At 46.1% G+C, this 24,189-nt stretch overlaps 1 protein-coding gene across 8 annotated transcripts in view; it reads right to left on the reverse strand.

Moving 5' to 3' along the window:
- Nucleotides 1–24,189, reverse strand: part of CACNA1E (calcium voltage-gated channel subunit alpha1 E) — a 673,520-nt gene that overhangs the window by 445,914 nt on the left and 203,417 nt on the right. For all 8 annotated transcript variants that reach the window (XR_008306367.1, XR_008306368.1, XR_008306369.1 and 5 more), the window contains one exon: nt 1,250–1,516. Coding sequence is in view for 5 of the 8 variants with exons in the window: in XM_053247016.1 (XP_053102991.1) it covers nt 1,250–1,516 (267 nt within the window). In the remaining 3 variants the exon portion in view is untranslated. The remainder of the gene's footprint in view (nt 1–1,249; nt 1,517–24,189) is intronic.

Here is a 24,189-nt window from a genome sequence, read left to right on the forward strand (position 1 = left end):
CAGATCAGCTAATGCTGGGCTCAGGACGGTATGTGCAGTACCAGCCAGAATTAATTCCCAGTTGCTTTATTCTGGTTAAAGTGACATGAGTCCAGTTTCCTAACTCTTTAGAGTTCATTCAGTGAGAGAATAGTGTCCACCCTCTCTAACCAGGAGCAATGTAGAAGAATAGTGATGGAGGCTGGTGGAACCTTGCACTTAACAGAAATGTTCCCACAATTCTATAGGAGTACTAGTTCAGAGGAGCTAGGATCAAAAATGAAGGTGCTCCAGAAGAGAGGCACATAACACACAGGTGCTGAAGTTGTCACTATGTGCTTATGGTGAATTGGGTGTGTAAAGGTGAATAAAAGATTTTTTAAAAATCAAGCATTAGTTCCCTATAAAGGGAGGAAAAGATAGGATATAGATGCAGGAATAACGGGATTATTTGCATGAAAAGGGATCCAAAATGTGTTCCACTCACATCTCAATTTCAGCCAATAATGATGTGATTCTTCCAACTAGATTGACTTCCACTGATGTAAAAGTGTGCAAGGTTTGAAGTTCCACAAAAGCTTTCCCTTGCCTGATGGAGTTCTGAGCAATTTGCAAGCTTGCCTACTCTTGTACTACTCCAAAATTTGGTCCAGCCAAAAGCACTGCTGAGCCCATTTTGCATACATTTACAAAACGCTTAGGTCAACCCGAATGCTTTCCTGAGGTGTATAGTAAAGTATATGGGACAAACCCAGGAAACCTTCCAAATTAGTAAAGGAGTTTTCCTGCGGACTTGAGGAACTTGGCTTAGGGAAGAGCCAATGATTAAATACAAACTCAAGCTTCTCTTTGCTCAGTCATTATTTCCCCCCTCAGAACATGTAGCAAGAGATGTGAGATAACTTATAGTCTCTGGAGCTGGCTAGATCCCTTTCTTTCCATTCCAGATTCCTTTGGCCAACAAGCTGGACTGTAGCTGTCAAGAGAGGCAAGCCAGCCTGTCTATTGCAGACCAGCCCGTGGAAAGAGCTGGAGCAAGGCAAACAGGAAATACAGGTTACGAAAAATGTGAGCCAATCTAGATTGGCCGTGGGGACAGCGAGGGAGAGTGACACATACATGCGCTTGGTCTCACTCTCTCCATGTGGTCCAGCGACAGAATGGAATGGGAGACAGGAGCTTACCTTAGCCCACGTTGCTGGCTCAGCCAGTACCAGGCATTCAGTGTGTAAAAATCAGCGGGGAAAGGGAGGTGGGGGGGAAAGGATATGGCCAGTCGATGAGCTTCTTGGCATATTTCCTGACAATGTTATCTTCCCCAAAGATGAAGAGGGATCTGTTGACTGTGAAGCAGTTCTGGCGGACAGGGATGGGGTTGTACAGCGCCATAGTCCTGGCCCTTTGGGCTTTGGTTTGCTTGTAGGCTCCTGGGGTCCCCCCCGAAGGAGCAGGAGCTCCCTGGCGGTTCCTGTTCGGCTCTGTGGCTCCATCGCCGGATCCCAGCCTGCCAGCCATTGCCTCACCAAAACGAGCCATCCTGAAAGGAAAAGAGAGAGGTGATCCGGTCAAGGCCCCCTCCTTGCCACAAACTAGCAGACAGCAATAGAGGTGTGTGCGCAGGGGTGGCGTCCGCAAAAGCACCCCCTTCCCTCTCTGAGCGATGCTTTTAAAGCCACGCGTTCAATGACTCCTCCATTCCTCTGGAAGCAAGGCTTAGCTGCCAGGCATGCGATCCTTTCAAGACAAAACCACAAGGCATTGTAAAAATTCTTCCCCAACCAACAAAATCAGTCAGCCCAGCAAGCAAGAACCATAGCTTAATCTGCAAAGAATGGTCAGATTCCCCCTAAAAGGTGGCGGGTGGTGGTTCTGCTGGGGGTGGTGAGATCAGATCCTGTCCTTTTTTACATGAAGCTCTCTGCACCGAGGCTGGGCTTTAAATCAGACGCATCCTCCTCCTCCTCCTCCTCCTCCTCCTGGCTTTGTTTTAGAGGCAACGGGAAGCGAGGGGTGCTCCCCTGCTCCACCTCCTTGCCTGGACCCCACAAAGGAGCCAATCTAGAGGCGCTCAGGGTGGCTGTCAAAATCAGACAGGCAAGGGGCTGCAATCCAAGCCTTTCCATCCGCCCATCAGGAGGGGAAAAACTGCAATTGGGCCAGCGTGTACGAGAAGAGGTGGAGAAACAGGTTGCAGCCCACTCCAGTCTAGTTGGAGAGCAAAGTGTTTAACTTCCTCGCAGTCGGCTCCATCTTCCTCCTTACAAGAAGAAAGATTTCCTTCCCTCTCGCACTCTCCAAGAGCGGGGGAAACAAGCATCCATCTCTCTCTCCCACACATGTACCTTTCACCAGAGAATTAATACAATTATTACATGGCGCGGGGAGGGGCGCGCGCGCTAACAATGGCTTTTGACTCAGCCTGCAAGCTTGAGGGGTGGTCGGTTTTTCAACACTCTCTCTCTCACGCACAGACACACACAGTAGCTTGGCTTGAGCAACCAGATTAGTTCTTTCAAGGGAGGACCAGAAAAGAGGGGAGGGGTCTGCGATGAACAAAGAAATCGCCTCGAAATCCCTGGATAGTGGATAGGACGCAGAAGATCGTCCAGCAGCAAGAAATGCAGCCTGCTTGATCGTTTAGTTTCTTCTCAGCTGGAGCTTCCCCAGAGGGCCATTTCACTTTGCTTCACACACACACCCCACAAGGTGTGAGTGTGTTCACATATTGGCCAGATTTACCCCGAAGTCCATGGCACATATCAGAGAGCACGCCATACACGGTTTGGGTTTTAACTTGTGCTTTGCAGCTTAGCCCGATCTACGTCTAGGGTTTTAAAAAAAACACCCACTTTTTGTGGGGGGTTGGCTAATATTCACTCTAGGATACCCCACTCCTGCATTTAAGCCCACATTTAAGCCTGCATTTAAGCTCCTGGGGCTTTCCCAGACAGCAGGCTTTACCGCGGGTTTACTGCGAGGCTTTATTGCGGGTTCGATTTTGCTCCAGAAAAAAAAGATGTAAAAAGTGGAATTTTACTCCAGGCATAAATCGGGATACGATCTAATGATCCAACGTGTGATGAAAAGCCCCAATCATGCCTGGAAACTTCACATGGGGCTTCTGAAGCCCATTAACTCGCATCTCCTCTGGAATGGAGGGGGTGCATTCACATATCGGCCAGATTTACCCCGAAGTTATAAGGGAGCAGTTCACACAGAATTTGGGTTTTTCACTGCACGTTAGTGTGTAGCCTGATGTATATCTGGGGTTAAAAAAAATCCACTATTTGCAGCGGGGTTTTTTGGGACAACTTTGATTTCACAGTAAAGCCTCCCCATAAACCCGTGGTAAAACCTGCTATGCCTAACAGTCCCTGGAGTGCTCCCTGATAGCTCACAGAGACTTCAGGGTAAATCTGGCCAATACGTGAATGCACAGCCTCCTCCATTCTGGAGGAGAAGAGAGCTAAACACTCTGTCTGGAAATGCTCCTGGTATTTTGGGAGGTTAGAGCTGGTTCCCAATTCCTTGCTTGCAATCCGTTCCTTATTCAGTTCAGAGATGCAGACTGGATTAGGAACTGGGATTTGAACAACATACTCCCGCTGCCCTGCCAAAAACATTTTGGAACACCCTGGCCATATGTTTGAGCCACTGGGACAACTGTTGTCCTTGAGCTAATGTATGCAGAGATCTGGTCCCAAAGAACATTTGTGCATGCTGTGCTAGCAGTGTGCCCCAATCCCTCCGAGAGGAAACAAAATATGGATAAGGAGCTGGGATTTAAAAAGAGCTCTGCACTCCACTCATCACTTTCTTTTAAGCAAGTGGTTGCAAAATGTCAATGACAGAAATTGACATGGAACTGAGGCACACTTGGAGGTGGGAATTCAACACAACTCCCTTCCATGTTCCCACACCTCCCCTTCCCAAAAGCAGTTTTACTTGTTTTAAGGGTTTATACCTCACCTTTTCATCTGAAAAGATCCCCAAGGTGGCTTGGGGATCAATTACACAAGAGAACAGAAGCAATGCTGTTGGAACAGTTAAGAGAGATGCTGAAGTTAAAGGTGCTGGCTGCTGTACTGGCCTTGGCAGCCCACCTTGTGGTGGTGGGCCAGGAAACTCTCCTCCCCCCTTTATGAACACACACACACACACACACACACACACACACAGGAGAGTGCTGCCAGACATTACCAGGTGCAACTGTCACTTTGGACTGTGGACTCTTCTCACACAGGCCAACCACTTTTGGAACTCTAGAAGGAAACTTGTCTTCAGCATCTCTGAAGAAGTTGCAACTGGGTACCTCAGAGGGGAGGTATCCAGTACAAGTGGGAGGTACCTCAGAGTGGGAGGTACCCCCTTTGATACAAGAGTTTGGAGCAAGGACAGCGGGCTTGTGGATTTTAGTGGCCGATGATGGCCTGGACTGGTGCTTGGCATCTTTACCTCTCTGAGAGAATATGATCTGCTTTTCATTGACTTCTGTATCATGTTTTAAAATACTTTACTTCTCCTTCAATACTTTCAGGTACAGAACAACGCTGATGAATGCCATAAATCAACATATTTATGTTTGTATGCAAACATACATATATACTTCGCCAGGGGTTCCCAACCTGTGGTACTCCAGATATTGCTGAACTACAATTCCCATCTGGAGTACCACAGGTTGAGAAGCCCTGTACTAAGCTGGCAGAAAGAAAAACCTATGAACTGTCCAAGAGACTGCCTGTATTGGCATTCTAGAGGTGGAGGGACCTGATGGGTTAGGGGGCAGAGCCAGGACAGAATCTGTTGGGTCAAGGGAGGAGACAGGCTGGAACCTGGAAGAGCTACTGGATGGCATCTGACAAAATTTTGAGTTTACTTGGCTTCACTCACTCACTCACTCACTCACACACCATGGTAGACCTCAATTTTATTGGTCATGACTAGCTCGATTATGAGCCATTTCTCATGAGCAGTTTGAGAGGAGGAAGCCCTAAAGCACTTACCTCCCCACAGATGAACATGTCGCCTTCCCTGGGTGGGTGGATTGCCTGCCTGGATGACCAACCTTAACCTCCTCCCTTCACCTGGTTTTGTACACCCATGTGAATAGCCTCACTATTTAGCAACCCAAGTTATGTCCATTACACATATCTGTTCTTCACAATTTAACACATCACCTGTGCACAGCCAACATCAACCCCAGCCCCACTTCCCCTCATCGGGGTGTTGCTGCAGCACTATTCAGTCCACTGCTCGTGTGATTCATACAACAAGGGATTTTTCAAAAAAGAAAAGAAGTGACTGAGTAGTGCTGGAATTCCTTCTGGCAGCCTGAAGTCAGCTCTCCTGATTGCCCTGACGAGCTGCAGCTGTGAGAGCCGCCAGCTTCATCAACCAAGCTCCAGAGTCCACATGAGGTGGGGGGGGGCACGGAGGGAGGCACTGGTGAGTTTGGCATTAAAGGGCAGAGGCAAGCCAGAGGCAAGCCTTTGGTGCTGGGCCTTGGGGGTGGGACTGACATCTGAGGGGAAGTTATGCGCAAGTTCCTCCAGTTTTAGTTTTAGATGTTTGTGTGTGTTCTGTGTTTTGTTTTAGTGGTATGTGCCAGGCTGCTCAAAGGGGTGTGTCTGGGCTCTCTTGTTAAGGATGGAGCAGCATGGGGCGCGTTCAATGAGATTGGGGCAACTATTTCAGTAGTTGGGGGGGGGAGAATAGAGGATGGGCGTTGGCAGGCCAGCATGCTGTTACAGGGGATTCCAGTAATTTAATTACCATTTCCCCTTCCAGCTGCCCTGTCAGCAATCAGGCCTCAGGGGGTAGTTCCAACTCCCTACTGAACCTAACCCAGGCTTTTGGTGCTGGGTGATTTCAACATCCACTTTGGGACTCACTTGTCTGGTGCTGTTCATGAGTTCGTAGTGGCCAGGACAACTTTAGGCCTATCCCAATTAGTCCTAGGACCTACACTTGTTGCTGGCCACACTCTGGGTTTTGTCTTTAGCTTGGATGGGGGGAGGGGTGTTTCGTGGGTGGGGTCTCCTGTAATTTCCCCATTGTCATGGACTTAATTTCCTGGTTAAGGTTGGTCTCACAGTCACGTCTGACCCCTGCAGGAGTGGTGGTTATAATGGTCCGCCCAAGAAGCCTATTTGATCCAGTAGGATTCCAAAGGGCTTGGGAGGGTTTTGAAGTTGGTTCTGCCAGTGATTCTGTTGATGCTCTGGTGGGTACCAGGGGCTTTTATGCACAGCAGGTTTTACTGTGAGTTTATGGGGAGGCTTTACTGCAAACTCGAAGTTGTCCCCCAAAATCAACACAAATAGTGGAATTTTTTTACCCCAGATATAAATCAGGTTACACTCTAATGTACAGTGAAAAACCCGAATTGTGTGTGAACTGCTCCCCAATAACTCTCAGGGACTTTGGAGTAAATTTAGCCGATACGTGAAAGCACCCCCTGCATTCCAGAGGAGATACAAGTTAAAGGACTTCAAAAGCCCCCTGTAAAAAGCTTCCAGGACAATAGACACGATCACTCCTAAGTGTCCTCTCCGACCCACTTCAAAATCAACTCCATGGTATACAGAAGAGCTACAGGAGCTGAAGCAGCAAGGCAGATTACTGGAGTGCAAATGGAGGAGGACATCTTGAATTTGATAAGAAAGCATAGAGCCCATTTGAAGGCCTATGCTGTGGCAATACGTGCAGCAAGGAAGCAGTTTTATTGTGTGCATATTTTATCTGCAATTCTCATCCAGCAGAACTGTTCTGGATTGTTAGAGGTTTAACTCAAGCCCCTTTTGTTTCACATCTGTTTCCGGAAACAGTGTCTCACTGTGACATATTCAATGAGTTCTTTGCAGATAAAATATCTCACATTCAGGCTGATCTGGACTCCAATATTTCTGCAGGGCCAGTTAGGGAGGTGCCCAGCAATCTCTCTTGCAAGATTAGATTGGATCAGTTTCAGTTTGTGACTACTGAGGATGTGTACAAGCTGCTTAGAGCGGTGCGGGCTACCACCTGTTGCTTGGATCCTTGCCCAACATGGCTGATTTCATCTTGGAGCTGGCCTAGTTGATATCATTAATACCTCATTGAGGGAGGACAGGATGCCACCTTGTTTGAAGGAGGAAGTGGCTAGAATCTTTCCCCTGGCATACTAGTTTTCCGTCTACAGGGATTTATTTATTTTGGTATGGGTGAGCATTCCATTATGTGAGCCCCCCACCACAGTCTGTATTGCCCAAACCCAGATTGAAGTTTCTTATCTGCTGTTTGTAATAACAAGACTTAAGAGGCGGGGTTATACAGATAATCTTATTAACATGGTCGCTCCTGAACACCCTCTCCAGCTTGGTGAATGCCCTCTCCATCTTGATGGAGCCCCCTGGTTCTCTTTGGAGCTCAGGGCAAAGGAACAACTCTGAGAACTGTTAGAGCAATGCTGGAGGAAGACACATAATGAATCTGACCAAACAGGGGCTAGAGCCCATTTTAGGGACTACTCCATGGCTGTAGGGCCAATGAAGAAAAGGTTTTTCTCCGCCTCAATTGCATCTGCCCAGTGTAGGCTAGTCGAGCTGTTTTGTGTGGCAAGTCACTGCTTCACACAGGCCCCCATGTGATGGGGGAAGAAACATCAGCAGCCCGCTGTGACCAGTTTGCTTGTCATTTTGCAGATAAAATCACTCACATGTGTGCCAACTCCAGGATTTTGGACTCTAAGATTTTGGCAGTTCCAGGAGACCTGCCTCAGCAACCATCTGGTCTGATTGCGATGGATTCTTTTCACAGTTAGTTCAGCCTGAGGAAGTGGACAAGATCCTAGGCAGTGTGTGAGCAACAGCATGTGCTCTGGACCCTTGCGCTTCATGGCTAGTAAAATCTGCCAGGGAAGGAACAGGTTGGTGGATGGAGCCAATTATTAATGCTTCATTAAAGGAGGGTAAGATGCCATCAAGCCTCAAGCAGGTGGTGGTAAAACATATTTTTAAGAAGCCTCTTTGATTCCACCAACCTTGATAACTATCTTCCCTTTTTAAGCAAGGTGAGAGTGTGTGGTGTTGGTGCAGCTGCAAAAGGTCTATAGACCATTTTCAGTCTGGCTTTCACCCTGGGTTTGGGACTGAAATGGCTTTGGTTGCCCTCTGAGCAGCGTTCGATACCATCACTCATGGTGTTCTTCTGGACTGCCTCTCAGGTATAGGGATCGCAGGGTGTGCATTGGAGTGTTCCTACCCTTTCTTGCAGGGAGGTTCCAGAAGGTGGTGCAGCAGAACTTCAGCTAGACTCCTTGGCTTCTGGCCTCTGGGGTCCCACAAGGGTCAGTGTTGTCCCTCAAGCTGTTTAACATGAAACCACTGGGAGAGGTCATCCTGAGATTTGGGCTGAAGTGTCATAAATATGTAGATAACATTCAGCTCCGGCCGGGGGAGAGGAAAGTGGCGGTGTCAGGGGACAGGCTTGCGGGCAAGGCGGGAAAGATGATGGGGGAAGGAAATGATGGCAGCATGTGGGCGCGGGAAGAAAATGGAGGCAATGGGGGTGGTTGGGGAAGAAAACAGTATCAGGTGGGCGGGCAGGGAGGGAAAGAAAACGGCGGTGGGCAGGTGGGCCTCTGTCATGCAGATGGCCAGTGTGCATGTGCAGAGGCCTCCAAAATGGCTGCCGCCAGTGCAGAGAGGCCCGTAATGGGCCAGAAATGGCCCTAAATGGGCTGGAAATGGCCCGGGACCAAAGGGGTCAACCCAAAGGGGCTGACAATGACTGGGGGGAGGCTGGCGGGGGGCATTAGGAGACACACACCCCCACACGCAGTTGTGGCAGCATCCCCCCAAACCCTGCAATGGCAGTAAGTCCACCATTTAAAAAAAATTCCCAAATTGGCCACGGACTGGACCTGCTGGTTCGCCTCAACCTCAAGCTAAACCAGGCCTAGTCCAGCTCAAGGGCAAGCCCTCGATCTGGGCCAGTTTGAGTGCGAGCCAGCTTGACCTCAAGCTGGCTCAGACATCTCTACAATCTGCTTCAAAACTGGCCCCTTAGTACACAGAACTAAAGGGGCTGTAGCACCAAGGTAGACAATTGGAGCACAAGTGGGAAACGACTCTGTTCAAACCCGACACAATACAACATAGAGCGCATTTGAAGATCTTTGCTCATCCACATCTAGAGGATGTGGACAAGCTGCTTGGAGTAGTGCAGCCTACCACCTGCCCTTCTGACCCTTGTCTGACAGGGCTTATATTATCTGTCAGGGGTGTTATTGTTGAAGGCCTGGCAGATATTATAAGTGATTCTCTGAGGGAGGGCAGGATGCCTCCTTTCTTTAAGAAGGCAATTATCAGACATATTCCAAAGAAGGCTACATCGGACCCCTCAGAATTAAGCAACTATAGGCCTTTCTCCAACCTTCCGTGGCTGGGCAAGATAACTGAGAGGGTGGTGGCTTCCCAGCTTCAGGTAGTCTTGGAGGAAACTGATTATCTAGACCAGGGCTGCTCAACTTCAGCCCTTGTGCAGATGTTAGCCTACAACTCTCATAATCCATAGCTATTGGCCTCTGTGGCTGGGGATTATGGGAGTTGTAGTTCAAAAACAGCTGGGGAGCCTAAGTTGAGCAGGCCTGATCTAGACCCATTTCAAACTGGGTTTGGTGTGGGCTATGGGGTGGAGACTGACTTGGTCGGCCTGATGGATGATCTCCAATTAGGAATTAACAGAGGGAGTGTGATGCTGTTGGTCCTTTTGGATATATTGGTGGCTTTTGATACTATTGACCATAGTATCCTTCTGGAGTGTCTGAGGGGGCTGGGAGTGGGAGGCACTGCTTTGAAGTGGTTCCACTCCTACCTCTTGGTCAGATTCCAGATTGTGTCCCTTGGAGACTGTCGCTCTTCAAAATCTGAACTATTATATGGTGACCCCCAGGGCTCCATTTTGTCTCCAATGTACTTTAACATGTACATGAAACAGCTGGGATATTTGGTGCAGTGTGCTATCAATATGCTGATGACACCCAAATTGATTTCTCCATGTCAACATCATTGAGAGAAGGCATAACTTCCCTAAATGCCTGCCTGGAGTTAGTGATGGGCTGGACTGAATCCAGATAAGACAAAGGTACTTATTGGAACAACGGGAAATGACTTGACTAGCAAGCCAGAGGTTGCTGGTTCAAATCCCTGTTGGTATGTTTCCCAGACTATGGGAAACACCTATATCAGGCAGCAGCAATATAGGAAGATGCTGAAAGGCATCATCTCATACTGTGCAGGAGGTGGCAATGGTAAACCCCTCCTGCATTCCACCAAAGACAACCACAGGGCTCTGTGGTCGCCAGGTGTTGACACCGACTCGACGGCACACTTTACCTTTAAACTTGTGTAATATATATATTAGTATTCTATCTCTCTATATACACACGCACACTTATACACATACATTAGTGTAAGATAGATAGATAGATAGATACTCAGCATCTTTAAGTGAGCCTGGAAGACCACAGGAAGCCTAGTGCAGCCTGGATAAAATAAAGTATGGGTAATATGGGCCCTCAGACTTGCAACAAATACCCAGGGGTATAGTGAGACCCCCAGGGCCCCAGGGACAAAGTGTTTGGAGGGGACCCTTTCTAATGCGTGCTCCAAGTGTGTGCATGCCCCAAGCCAAGCCCCATGCATCTGACATCAGACACAAGGAATGGGGCAACAAGCAACTCCCCACCGCTGCCGCTGCCCCTGCCCCACCGCCCGTGCCCTTGCCCTGCTGCTGCTGCTTATCCTTCCCCTCTGACAGCACGGGCGGGCCTCTCCTCTCTGGGCAGGTGCTGTGACTAGGCCAGGCTGCTCTTCTCTGGCCAGCATGCCTCTCTCTCTCTCTCTTTCACTGGCCATCTGAACTGCGTACCTGTGCAGTTCTATTGATGTTGCATGCCTGTGATGTCATGGGCATGCAACTTCCATCGTCGTGACTGCGCAGGTACACAGTTCGGCCAGCCGGTGACAGAGAGGCATGCTGGCCAGCCAGAAAGAAGAGGCCTGCCTGGCCCAGCCACAGCACCAGCAGCCACAACGGGGCAAAGATAAGAAGCAGCAGTGGGACAAGGGCACGGTGGGGCAAGAGCAGTCTGGTCTGGTCCCGGGACATTTGTCCCTGCTTGTCCAATAGGTGCTACGCCCATGCAAATACCAATTATGCAGCTGTATTTTGAACCTTCTAAACTGTGTTTAAGGGCAACCCCACATAGAGCACATTGCAGTACTACTCAGTATACAAAGTTATCAGAGCAGTTCAAAAGTTTAATCCTGCCTGATGCACTTGGTGCAAAGACATCTTCTAACACAGTGGAAATTGGGAGGTGGTGAGTACTGGGACATAAACACAGACATGTATAGCTTTATGTTAATCTGAAATTAGGAGGACCTGCTGGCTCTCAGCCATCCAAAACTTTCTGCTCTTTTTTCCTGCTCTCCTCTTTCCTTTCTTCCTACTCTCCTCTTAAGTGACTCCACTTTCCCTCCCTTCTAGTCCCTTAGGCCTGGAATCCCCTCTCTTCTAGAATACCACAGGTCTATCTTTTCCTTTACACACATCCTCAAAATGTACCCTTGCAATGAAGCTGATGGCTTAGCATTTTAGTCTTCATTCCTCAATTAAAGCAAAGTCTAGGGCCTAGTTCACACAAATTAGCAAGTGCAATTGTATACAGGTGAAACTCGGAAAATTAGAATATCGTGCAAAAGTCCATTAATTTCAGTAATGCAAATTAAAAGGTGAAACTGATATATGAGACAGACGCATTACATGCAAAGCGAGATAAGTCAAGCCTTTATTTGTTATCATTGTGATGATCATGGCGTACAGCTCATGAAAACCCCAAATCCACAATCTCAGAAAATTAGAATATTACATGGAACCAAGAAGACGAGGATTGAAGAATAGAACAATATCGGACCTCTGAAAAGTATACAGTGTACTGTGCTTGATTGGCCAGCAAACTCGCCTGACCTGACCCCATAGAGAATCTATGGGGCATTGCCAAGAGAAGGATGAGAGACATGAGACCAAACAATGCAGAATTGCTGAAGGTCACTAATGAAGCATCCTGGTCTTCCATAATACCTCATCAGTGCCACAGGCTAATAGCATCCATGCCACGCCGCATTGAGGCAGTAATTGCTGCAAAAGGGGCCCAAACCAAGTACTGAATACATATGCATGCTTATACTTTTCAGAGGTCCGATATTCTAATTTTCCGAGTTTCACCTGTAACTCTTCCTGGATTGCTCCACTTCACACAGCGGATGGGTGGAACTGCATAATTGATTGCTCCTCTGTATAAACAAATGCCCCCCAGAGAGTAAACTAGATGTCAAGAGATTTAGTTTTAGCTTAATCTGCTAGGTTGATGGTGGTGGTGGTGGTGGGGGGGCGTTCCCCAGCATTGAACAATATGATAGACTCTCACCTGCAGTTTGAAGTCAAACAATCATACAGGCAACTCTGCTGTTTGTGTGAGCTAGGCCTAAGTCTGTGTACTTGCATTCAGGGGCATATCTAGGGTTGGGCAGGCAGGGCATGTGCCCTGGGCGCCACTTGAAGGGGGGCGCCATTTTTAAAAATTACTTTTTTTAAAAAAAAGGGCTGCCGAAAACAAAATGACCACTGTGCATGCTCAAATGGCCTCTGTGAGGCCCTAGGCCATGCCAGGCCTCGCAGAGGCCATTTGAGCATGTGCGGAGGCCATTTTGTTTTCAGTGGCCATTTTTAAAATAAAAAATAAAAATGGCCACTGCACATGCTCAATTGGTCCTTGCGAGGCCCTAGAGGTCAGCAGGGGGAAGGGGAACCTTTGCAGACCCCCTACACATGGCCTTTAGGAAGCCCCCCAAAGGGGCTACAGGTAATTTTTTTTAAAAAAATATTAATATAAGTCACTGTACACATATTTTGTTTGGCACTATGTACAGAGAATCAGGGCTTGTGAATACTGAGCTGAAGCTTATGATCTAGGATTGTCTTCATTTGCTCTTACTTTGCTTATTGTGATAAGTGAGTTAAATGTGATGTCTTAATAATATGGCTATTAATGGTGAGTTTGTCTTTGAATCAGTGTGAAATCCTTAGTATTAAGGCCCACTGGGAGTTTCTTGCTCTCTTTCTCTCATTTTAACTGTCTTTCTGAAATACTAGAATATATTCCAAGCAGCATCACAGTTTACTTTAATTATTTTCAGAGTATCTGGGAAAAGTCAAATTCTCCATTTATTTTTAATACTTATGTAATAGTGATGCTACAATGCATAGTAGGGTGTTAGAAAGGCACTTCTTTTTAGTTTTCCAAATACACCTCCACGTAGTATTTGGGTATTTCATGAGCCCCAGCATACTGAAATTTGTAGTTTTCCAGCATGTTTTTGGTCTGGCTTCATCCACTGCTAAATAGTTTTTGAAATATTAAAAGATTAATGAGCTTGACTTGTATTTTTGAGCTGATATTATGGTAAAGTTATCTGAAAAATGGGTGTCAGATGTTTAGACAGGGGGCGCAATTTCAGTGCTTGCCCTAGGTGCTATTTTCCCTAGATACGCCTCTGCCTGCATTTGCTCATATTCACCCCTCATTACCCTTGTCCTTGTATCCCCATAACTACTGCACACATTAAATTGCAAGCTGTTGGGGGACAAGGACCTATCTGTTTGATTGTTATTCTGTGAAGTACCATGTACCTAGATAGCACTATACAAATAACAAGGAAACCACCATTATTTTGTAGAAGGATCAGACCCACTGGGCTTGTCTTATTTTGGAATTTGCAATCTGGAGTGCAAACGGCAATAAGATAATCATTTTGAGGAAGCAACGGGCTTTTCACCACAAGAGCCTCATCTGTGACTCTCAGGGTGCTTTCACACAGCACAATTTTAATTGGCTTTTGTGATGAATGTAAAGGTCCTTTTGGTTTCCTGAAAACTCCCACTGCTTCATTTCTGCCGACTACCTGCCTGCTTAATAGCCATTTCCCTGGGCATCGTGTGTAGATTCTAAGCAGCTCAAGTGGGGGAAGTTTACAAGCAGCAAGAGTTTACAGGTGGCTGAAAGAAGTCTACAAGCTTATGGAAGAAACAATTATTTTTTCCATAGTGGCCTCAGAAAGAACTCACAGCAATATTTCGACACATTCAAAGAAAAGAGCTCATCTGGATGCGTAAATATCTCAAAGCTTATTTGCTTCCCCCGGGGCTGTCCTTAGAGCATGGCAAGCAGGGCGACCACCCCGGCCCCCACTCTTTTAACCCCCACTAGAACTGGAAGGGGGCCCCGCACTGGCAAATGGAAAAGACTTATGCTGCGGCTATAAAGAAACCAGTGAGCCGAGAACTAGGAGTGAGTAGGAGCAGTTAAGTCAGTTGGGGGGTCAAAATTCAGTGACAAGTACAGAGTAGCCAGTGTGGCCTAGTGGGTCCACTGGACTGGGAAGACCTGGATTCAAATTCTTGCTTAACCATGAAGCTTGCCTGGTGGCCCTGAGCAAGTCAGTCTGTTTCAGTCTAATCTACTTGATGGGGTCCTGGCTACAGTCGCCCATGTCTTGGTTGCTTCTGGGCTGGCTGGCTGGCTTGAACACACTCTACATGGGCCTACCTCTGAAGTGTGTTTGGAAACTGCATTTAGTGCAAAACTAGGGCATTGTGGCGAGACTGCTGTTGAGTGCTCAATACAGGGCTCATGTCACCACCATTTTGCCCAATCTTCTCTGGCTGCCAGTTTGTTGCTGGGCACAATTCTAGGTATTGGTGGCTACCTTTAAAGCCCTTTGCAACTTGCAGCTTTAAAGTCCTGGGCTGTTAAGGGACTGCCTGCTCCCATTTAAGCTTGCCTACTCCTTAAAGTCAACACTGGGGGCTTTGCTACATTTTCCACTGCAAGCCTATAAAGCCCCAAACAGCTTAGGCCCAGGGTATCTAAGAGAACGTCTCTTCACTACGAGCCCCATCTCCCATTGAGATAATCTGGAGAGGTTCTTCTATACTTGCCAGCTCGTCTGGTGGCTCCTCAGGAATGGGCCTTCTCTGATGCTGCCCAGAGACTCTGAAATGTGCTCCCTGCTGAAATAAGAGCCTCCCGATCTCTGGCAACTTTTTAAAGGTCTCTAAAGATACATTTATTCACCCAAGCCTTTTAACTAGACCTGTGGTTTTAAATTGTTTTACGGTTTTAATTTCTGTTTTAATTTGTTTATGTTGCTGTAAATGGCCCAGATACAGACATTTGGGGCAATGTATAAATATAATAAATAAATAAATATAAAGAAACTAACTGCAGCTCTACTGGCAGTGAAATGTGACAGAGTCTTCTTGGCAGTGGCACCTAGACTGTGAGATTCCTTCCTCCACAAAGACTTGTATGGCCCCCATGCTTGAGACTTTTCAATGGGACATTAAAACCTTTTTATTTTATCAAGCATTTAGCCCAAGTTAAACTAATTGAATCCTGGCCTGTATATGCTGCTTTTCTGCTACTGATATATATTTTATTGCCTGTTCTGTGGTTTTATTGCAAGCTGCCTTGGTGGTTCTAATTAACAGGAAGAAAGGAAAAAATGAAAGAACATAGGAAGCTGCCATATACTGAGTCAAACCGTTGGTCCTTCTAGCTCAGTACTGTCTACCCAGACTGGCAGTGGCTTTTCCAAGGTTGTAGGCAGGAGTCTCTCTCAGCCCTGTCTTGGAGATGTCAGGGGAAAAACTTGGAATCCTTTGCACGCAAGATGCAGATGCTCTTCCCAAAGCCGCCTCATCCCCTAAGGGGCATATCTTACAGTGCTCACACATGTAGTCTCCTATTCAAATGCAAACCAGAGCAGACCCTGCTTAGCAAAGGGGACAATTTGTGCTTGCTACCACAGGTGCCCAGGTCTCAAACCATCCCAGGCAAACAATAATTCTAATTTTTTAAAAATAGCCTTTAAAAACCTATTAGCACAGCCATAAAACAGCAAACAAGCAAAAGCAGTTAAACAGCCAGTAACGGGAGGGGTGTGTGTGTGTTCCAATCATTACAAGCCTTGGTGAATGACAGGGTTTTAAATGACATCTAAATGACGCTACCATAGGCAGGTGCTGGGGGACACCTGCTCTACCCCTTGGCCTTCAGCCTGTGGGGTGACACAGGGATCTATTGTGTCTCCTATGTTGTTTAACATCTACGTGAAACCTCTGGGAGAGGTCATCTGTGGGTGTGGGCTGAGATGCCATCAACATGCGGATGACACCCAGCTCTACCTATTTTTTAAGTCAGCAGACGCCAAGGATGCAGTGGATGCTCTGAACTGGAGGCTGTTCTGGACTGGATGGGGGCAAAAAAGGGCTGAAACTTAATCCAGAGTAGACAGAAGTGCTCTGGGTCAGTAAAGCCATGCGAATAGTGAGGTAAATTTGGTCTTGGATAGGGTCACACTCCCCCTGAAAGACAAAGTTCACAGCTTGGGTGTGCTTCGGGACTTGACACTGTCTTTGGAGGCACAGGTGGAGGTGGCATGCAAAGGTGCTTTTTACTAGCTATAGCTGGAATGCCAGCTGCCACCCAACTTGGAGAAATTGGTCCTGGCCTCAGTCATTCATGCTTTGGCAACATACAGATTGGACTACTGCAATGCACTCTATACGGGGCTGCCCTTGAAGATGGTACAGAAGCTTCAGCTGGTCCAGAACGCTGCTGCAAGGATGCTCACGGGCACAAGTCATTTCATTAGTGTCACACCCATCCTGTGGCAGCTTCATTGGTTACCAGTCCACTCCAGGCTAGATTCAAGGTGCTGGTCTTGATCTTTAAAGCCCTACACAGCTTGGGGCAGGGGTACCTGTCAGACCAAATTGTCCATATGAACTTGTCAGGCCCTGCTAATGGCCCTGCCACTAACAGAGATCTGTAACAGAGATCTGGCTGGTGGGGACTAGAGACAGGGCTTTTCAGTTGCGGCCACTTGGCTTTGGAACTCCCTCCCCAAAGAGCTTTGCCATGCTCCCTCCCTCAGTGTTTTAAAAACACACACAATTAAACACACATAGAGGCTTTTTATTGTTTTATCTGCTCCTTATATCTGGTAGATATTTTAATTTTTTTAGTTCTCAGTTTTTAACTTTTTATTAATAACTTTTAAAAATTGTAATTTCAAATGTGGTTTCAGCCTGTCCTTTTAACTTGTTTAACTTTATTCATCTTTTACTTCACATTGTATCTGTTTTGTTGATGTTGTGAGCCGCCCTGAGCAGTAGTGTACTGGAGGGGCGGGGTATAAATATTTTAAATAAATAAAATAAAATAAAATAAATATTTATCTGTCCCTAATTTGTCCAGAAGAGCATTCTCTAAAGTGGGAGAAGGTCCTATTCACAGCTGCCATTCATCTAAACTCTGAAGGTTGGAGCTCTCCGAGAAGGGCCCCTTCTGCAGATTTTAATGATGAGCCAAATTCATGGGGGAAAGCGGTCCTTCAACTGTAATCCCACTGAAGATTACGAACTAATTTGTCTTAAATCCCAGTGCTTCAAAACAATGAGTGTGGACCCCTCCCTCCCACACACACTGCCACTAAAAGATTTGGATACTGAATTCTATGTTAAGTGTTTTCTACTTTAATGGAGCTGTACACATTACAGTTTACTTGAGTTCATCCCCAAAGGGAGGGAATTCCACACAGCTGAGCAGCTATCAAGAAAGCCTATGAGCCTTTAACCATATTTATAATGAACAAGAGACTGGCTTTAGTTGGCCTTGGTTGACTTTAGTGATCACAACAAATCATAGCAGAAGTGGCACCCTCTGCGGTTTTAAAGCATCCTTGAGTTGTGTCCAAAAAGATATTAGGTGCCACAGTGGAGCATATGCATTATGTATCTTTTGACCTATACACTTTTGACCTAGCCCACTCTTCCTGCAAGAAGCTCAGAGTGGCTGGTGGGACAGAACAGCACCTGAGAACTGAGAAACTGATCACGCGACCCAATGCCTAATTCCGAGACCAGCCTCAACCATCACAGAGAGAAAATACAGTCTCGACTGCCTAAGGGTGTGGTGGTTGCAGACCTCCACTCTCCATTCTGTGCAAGCAGGCGGGCCTCCCAGCCGTTGCTTGCATTCTCCTGTGGCCCATTGGGAGTAATGACTGATGACTAAATAGAGCCTAATTGGTTCCTTTTGGGGCCAGATGCTGCCTTAAACTAATCAAATGTGGTTTGTAGAGTTCTCCTCTTCCTGAGTCCCCAGCACATTAAGAATGATGGTATAGCTCCTGCGTTCGCAACTTCTTACGTTTATGTTAATTAAGCTTGGAGCATGGCAGAGGGCCAACTAACGATCCCAACTCCAGGCCAAACTCCTGCTTCAGTCTGATGGTGCCACTCACCCTGGCTTGTCAGGCACTGGTGCTATCCTTGTCTCATTCATTTGAAGTCAGCAGATAATCATTGCTGTGCACTGGGAGCGCATTTTTTTTCTCTCCTGCCACATACTTTGACAGTGTATTAATTGCAGTAGCCTTTTGGCCATAGCAGTGCCAAATATTCTACACAGCAATATGAAGTACCTCCAGGTACAGTTAATTAACAATGCATGAACACACACACACACACACACACACACACACACACACACACACCATCCCATCATGAATGGTTTTCATATTTTAGCCTGATAATCTTGTTCAAATTTTCTCTGCCACCATATGCCATTACAGTCTTAAGAATGTCACCCACTATGTCATTGAAACAGAAGGCTAATTTAGAAGCAGCAGCTGGCATATAGAAAAAGGAATCCAGAGTTTGTCCTGAATACAGTATCTGAATCTGACTCCAAGGTATAAGGGACAAAACACCACAGTTTACACACTTCCCAGTTTTCCAGGCAATGAGGAGTTCAAGGGATAGCACTACCAGTTTTTGTTACCTTTGGAATCATACAGCACTTTCATAATATTTGTTTTATTTACAAATATACAAGATGGAGGTGGTGCCTCCTTCAGCAGGCAGCACATTCATTAACCCTTAATCCAGGGGTGGGGAACCTTGGCCCTCCAGCTGTTTTTGAACTACAACTCCCACCATCCCCAGCCATAATTGTTGCTGGGGATGATGGGAGTTGTAGTTCAACAACAGCTGGAGGGCCAAGGTTCCCCACCCCTACATCAGATTACCAGACAGAGTTCCTCCAACCAGAGTGAAGTACCATCAGCCAATTCACAGCTCTAGCATGTTCTGGATCCTAGAACTGCCTGCTTCTCCTCCCACCCCGCCCCAGTCTCGCACTTACATACTCTGCAGAGCCCCAGTCTCAGCCCACACTCCTGTATTTGAATTGCCAGTTGAGGGACTTCCACAGACATTAAGAAACACAAATTGCAATATATAACTAAACAATTCCTCTACAACAATGGGGTGAGGGTGGGTAGTCCTTTCAGAACATTGACCTACAAAGAAGCAGGAAATATGAAAAATAACCTGAAGGGCATTCCCAGCCAACATGGCCCAAACATATCCTAGGTACCTCAGCATCCTGGGACGAAGTTCTGTTCTACCAGTTGGCTAGCAACTCTCCAATATAAAATTGTGTCCAGTCCCAAAAAATATTTGGTAACTTGTAGAGTGCATAGCTTCTGGTTGTGCTCTTGTACCACTTTTTATGCCATAACCTCATACCTGATTACACCCACTTACTCACTACACAGCTATTATGGGGCATTTTACTGAACCCTGGCAAGCATCCCCCATCAATCCTCATACATGAACAAACCACCAATTAGCCAAGGGGGAATTTACCTGGCTATCTGCCTAGGTAGACTGTGCCTCTATGTATGTATACACATTTCATAATGACTGTTATTGTACGTCGCATTTGCATAGTACTTTCAAACATACAAAGCACTTAACACAAGGAAATTCTGTGTGTGTTGCAGATAGATATTCTTATTATTCCCATGTTGCAGATGGGGGAGAAAAAGTGGTTGTCTAAGGCCATCTACAGTGCCATCCTATGTATGTTCACCCAGAAATATGTACAACTGAGTTCAATGAAGCTCACTCACAAGAAAATGTACATAGGATTGGAGCCTTAGTGAGTTCAGCGCATAGGTAAGATTCCAACCAGGGAGTTCCCGATACCTAGCTCAGCCTTTCAATCATTATACTACATGGGTTCACATAGTTACAGAGTAGGGGTCCTAAGCAGCCCAGCCAAAGAACTGAATAGCAAGCAGAGTTATTCCTCAAACAGACCATCTCACAGCAGAATCTGAAAGAGCATTTGAGCAAATACGCTCATTATGAAAATAAATGGGAAAATTGATCCAATTATATTGTAAATCTTGAGCCTACTGCACGACTGACGTCAAACAGGAGCACTGAAAGTGACTACCAAGACCAGATGCCTCTGCAGTTTACAACGATGCTACTGCAGTGCTGTGAAATACTGTTAACATTTCAAAAAAGGAAACCAGGGATTTGGAATCTGAAACTTTATGTGGCAGCCAATACACTAAGCATATTATTGTAGCTCCATAATCCAGATCTGAAGCCCACATGGGGACAATTTTCCGGTAGTACATGAAACAAGAAAAGGTTCAACCTTCATTGTAAATACAAAAAGGTTTTGCGCACTTGGGTTTAGGAAGCTCCTTCCTGCAACTCAGATGCCATCTACTGGTTGTTTTTAATAACTCCATCAGTGAACAGCAGCCAAATCAACCTTTAAAATCCAACAGGTAGGTAATTTATGCATTATCTGGGTAAACTGGGAACTGTATAGCCTCAGGCAAAAAACTAAACTGACTTTGCAGACACCATCTGGCTAATGCTTCTATTATCCATTTCAATTTGGATAATATAAGTTAATATTTATTTTTATCATTACATTTCTATTTCACCCCATCCAACAGCTCTAGGTGGTCTGCAAAACCAAATATAACCATTTAAAAATCAAATTTAAAATATAAACAATTCAAACACAATTTAAGACAGTCACAACAATTAAAACAATTTAAAAACCCTGGAAGGCCAGACAAAAAAAAAGTTTTAAGGGCTCTCTTAAAGGCCAGTAATGTTTCTAAACCACACATTTCTGCAGGGAATGCTCTCCTCAACCTCGGAGCAGCTACAGAGAAAGCCTGGTCCCAAGTCACCACCAGACACACCAGTGGCAGCTGGTTTAGTATGCAGATTATGTTGGCAAAATCTGGCAAATCGCAAGCCTTTCTGATTTTAGCTAGTCCCTTTGGGTAACTAAAAGGAGGTGATTTCCTATTATATATTGGATTAGTCCTCACAATCAAAACCAGGGTAGGAGGAGCATTCAGCCAAGTTTCAAGCCTCATGCTCACTCTTGAGAAACAGGTTATTCACACGCGCAGGCAAAACCGGGCTAAGGAAGTCCAGGCTGGTTTTGCCGGCGCGTGTGAACCAACGGGAGCCTTATTTATCTTTTTTAAAAATACTGCCTGATATGTACATCTCTAGGCAGTGTACAAAATTTAAAATATTCAAAAATCATAGATTAAAATACACGAAATAATAAAAACAGTAGCATAAATACAGAAACACAATTAAAACAGTAGCGTAACCCATTTGTAAAAAAAATATATTAAAATTTTAAAAATATGAGAGAGCTTTCTCTGTGGTGGCCCCTAGGTTGTGGAATGCCCTCCCTTCAGAGGTGCGCCAAGCTCCGACATTGTGTACATTCAGGAGAATGGTGAAGATGCACCTCTTTATCCTGGCCTTTTGACTAGAGATGTAGTGGTTCTTATTTATTTATTTATTTATTTATTTAACATTTGTACACTGCCCCAAACTTTCATCTCTGGGCGGTTAACAATAGTATAAAACAAGTTAAAAAAATATATAAAAACATAAAAAAATTTAACAATTTAAAAATCAACCATGAATTAAAACCTTAAAATTTAAAGAACAGATTTTCTTCCCCTCTCGGGCACTGCATTTTTAACTTCATTTTTTATTTTATGAAATTGAATTTTAATTATGTTTTATATTGGTTTTATTGTAACCCACAAACAAATAAACAAATAATAAATAAATAAATTTATTACAGGTGAGAACAGGTGAATCTTGAGGGTCTTCCTGAAAACAAACAGAGAAGAAGATGCTCTTATTTAAGCAGGGAGTATATTCCAAAGTTTATGGCTTCTGTCGGTGCAGTGGCAAACCCACTTAGGGAGCCGCTTAGTCAAGGCTTTGGGTGCGTGGGGGCCCTTAAACTGGGCTTAGTGCTTGGGTGTTGGTGCCGCGTGCCTCTGTGCAGCACAGACACACAATTAGCCTTCTGGCCAGTGCTGGGAGGCTCCCTCTAATATAGGAGTTCCAGGGGCCGGGAAGACGCATCCCAGCCCCCGACCCTCCACGCTGTCAGCAATAGCTGGCAAGGAAGGAGCCCTCAATCGTCTGCCAGAGAGGTAAGCATTTTAAGTCTTCCTCCCCTGCAGATCACGGGATACCTTTCTCACCGATACCTTTCTCACCGATCACAAGAAAGGGCCCAGTGTGTCTCAGCAAACATTGAGATAGGAGGAGGGGGAAGTGACTGTATGCTAGCCACAATCTGGGTAGGTCAACAGCAGCCAACTCAGCTCACATACCCAGAACTGTAGCCAGGGTGGAAGAAAAGCATGCCCTATGCCATCCTACGCCAATAGCAGCTAACACACAGCCAATTCCTGCCCCTGTTACCTCAATGTCTGCTGAGGCACAACTGTTTCTTGGGAACATGGCCTGAAGCTTGGCTAGGCCCTCCTCCTACCCTGATTTGATCATGAGAACCAGTCCAATATCTCAGGCCTATTATTTTTAAAGTTCTCCAACAGTATTGGATATTCTTAAAAGCAGATGTACAGACATGTGGTCCAATCTTCTCATGAACTTGTACCAGCACCCAGAATACCAAAGGAGGATTGTTGGTTTGAAAACAGGGCCATTTGAAAATGTCCCTATACCAGGAAAAGTTACAGGTCAAGGAGACAGCTTGGCTTGAGCAGTACTGATGGCATGGGCGTAACTTCCATTGGACAAAGGGGGACAGTTTCACCTGGGCCCACATGATTTGAGAGGCCCCCAAGGGCCCCAGGGCAGTCCCGCCTTGTCCACGAGTTGCCATTGCCCTAGTTGCTACTTCCCATCTTCACTGCTGGGTGAGTGGCGGCGGTGGGCGGGCTTCCTCCCACTCTACTACTGCCACCGCATGGGCTTCCCTTCCTCCAAACAACACACCTATGCTGTTTTGAGTATGGAGACCATCGCATGCCATGACGTCACAGCATGCAATAGTCTTCATACTCAAACAGCGCAGAAGGGAAGCCCGCAAGCCAGCCAGTAGTGGAGTGGAGGGAAACCAGCGAGAAGCCCACCCACCCCACCGCTCTCCTGGCAGCAAAGATGTGAAGTAGCAGTGGCAGTGCGGTGGTGGTGGTGACGCCCCCCACCTCCAGAAGTAATTAATGGGGAGGGGGCTCAGAGATGAAGGGAACATGGTTTTGGCACTGGTGCATGTGCTGGAAACCCCCTGCCTAACCTTGTCCCCTGGCCGCCAGGAACTTTGTTACGCCCCTGACTGATGGGAAAATTCTGGTCTGAATTGATGCATGGTGGATCAATCACCCAAGAGGTTTTGCTCTGCTGGAGTGCGATAATGAATGTGTGATGGGAACATGGGAGCATGCCAAGAAAAATGGCTATGCATCTGACATTCAGAAAACACAGTTAAATTATGAATTTAAAGCAGAAAGAAACCCTTCCAGAAAACAAACCAAAGCTAACACAAATGTAGCATCTTATTGAAAGTGCAACAAGAGGAGGTTGTTATGATTCTAAAGAATACAGAGCTAGTAGTAAGCATTTTCCAAGGAACAGACAGAACTGACACATACTCTGTGTCATAAGAAACCCAAGCATAAGTATCAATAGACACGATTGGTAATTCAGTTCCGCAATTAAACAAACTGCTCTGGAGTATGGCTGGTTAATTACAACAGAAGTATTTTGTTATAAAAGAGCCATGATAAACAGAGGAGTATTACACCTCCTCCTTCCTCCAAGATGACATCCACATGGGCAGACCCCTGCTGGGGACTAACAGTCCATCTAGACCAGCTTTGTTTCCAGCAATGACCAACCAAAATGCCTCTAAAGAAGCTGAAAAGCAGG

This window comes from Hemicordylus capensis, chromosome 4 (assembly GCF_027244095.1).
Source record: "Hemicordylus capensis ecotype Gifberg chromosome 4, rHemCap1.1.pri, whole genome shotgun sequence".
Taxonomy (NCBI): Eukaryota; Metazoa; Chordata; class Lepidosauria; order Squamata; family Cordylidae; genus Hemicordylus; species Hemicordylus capensis.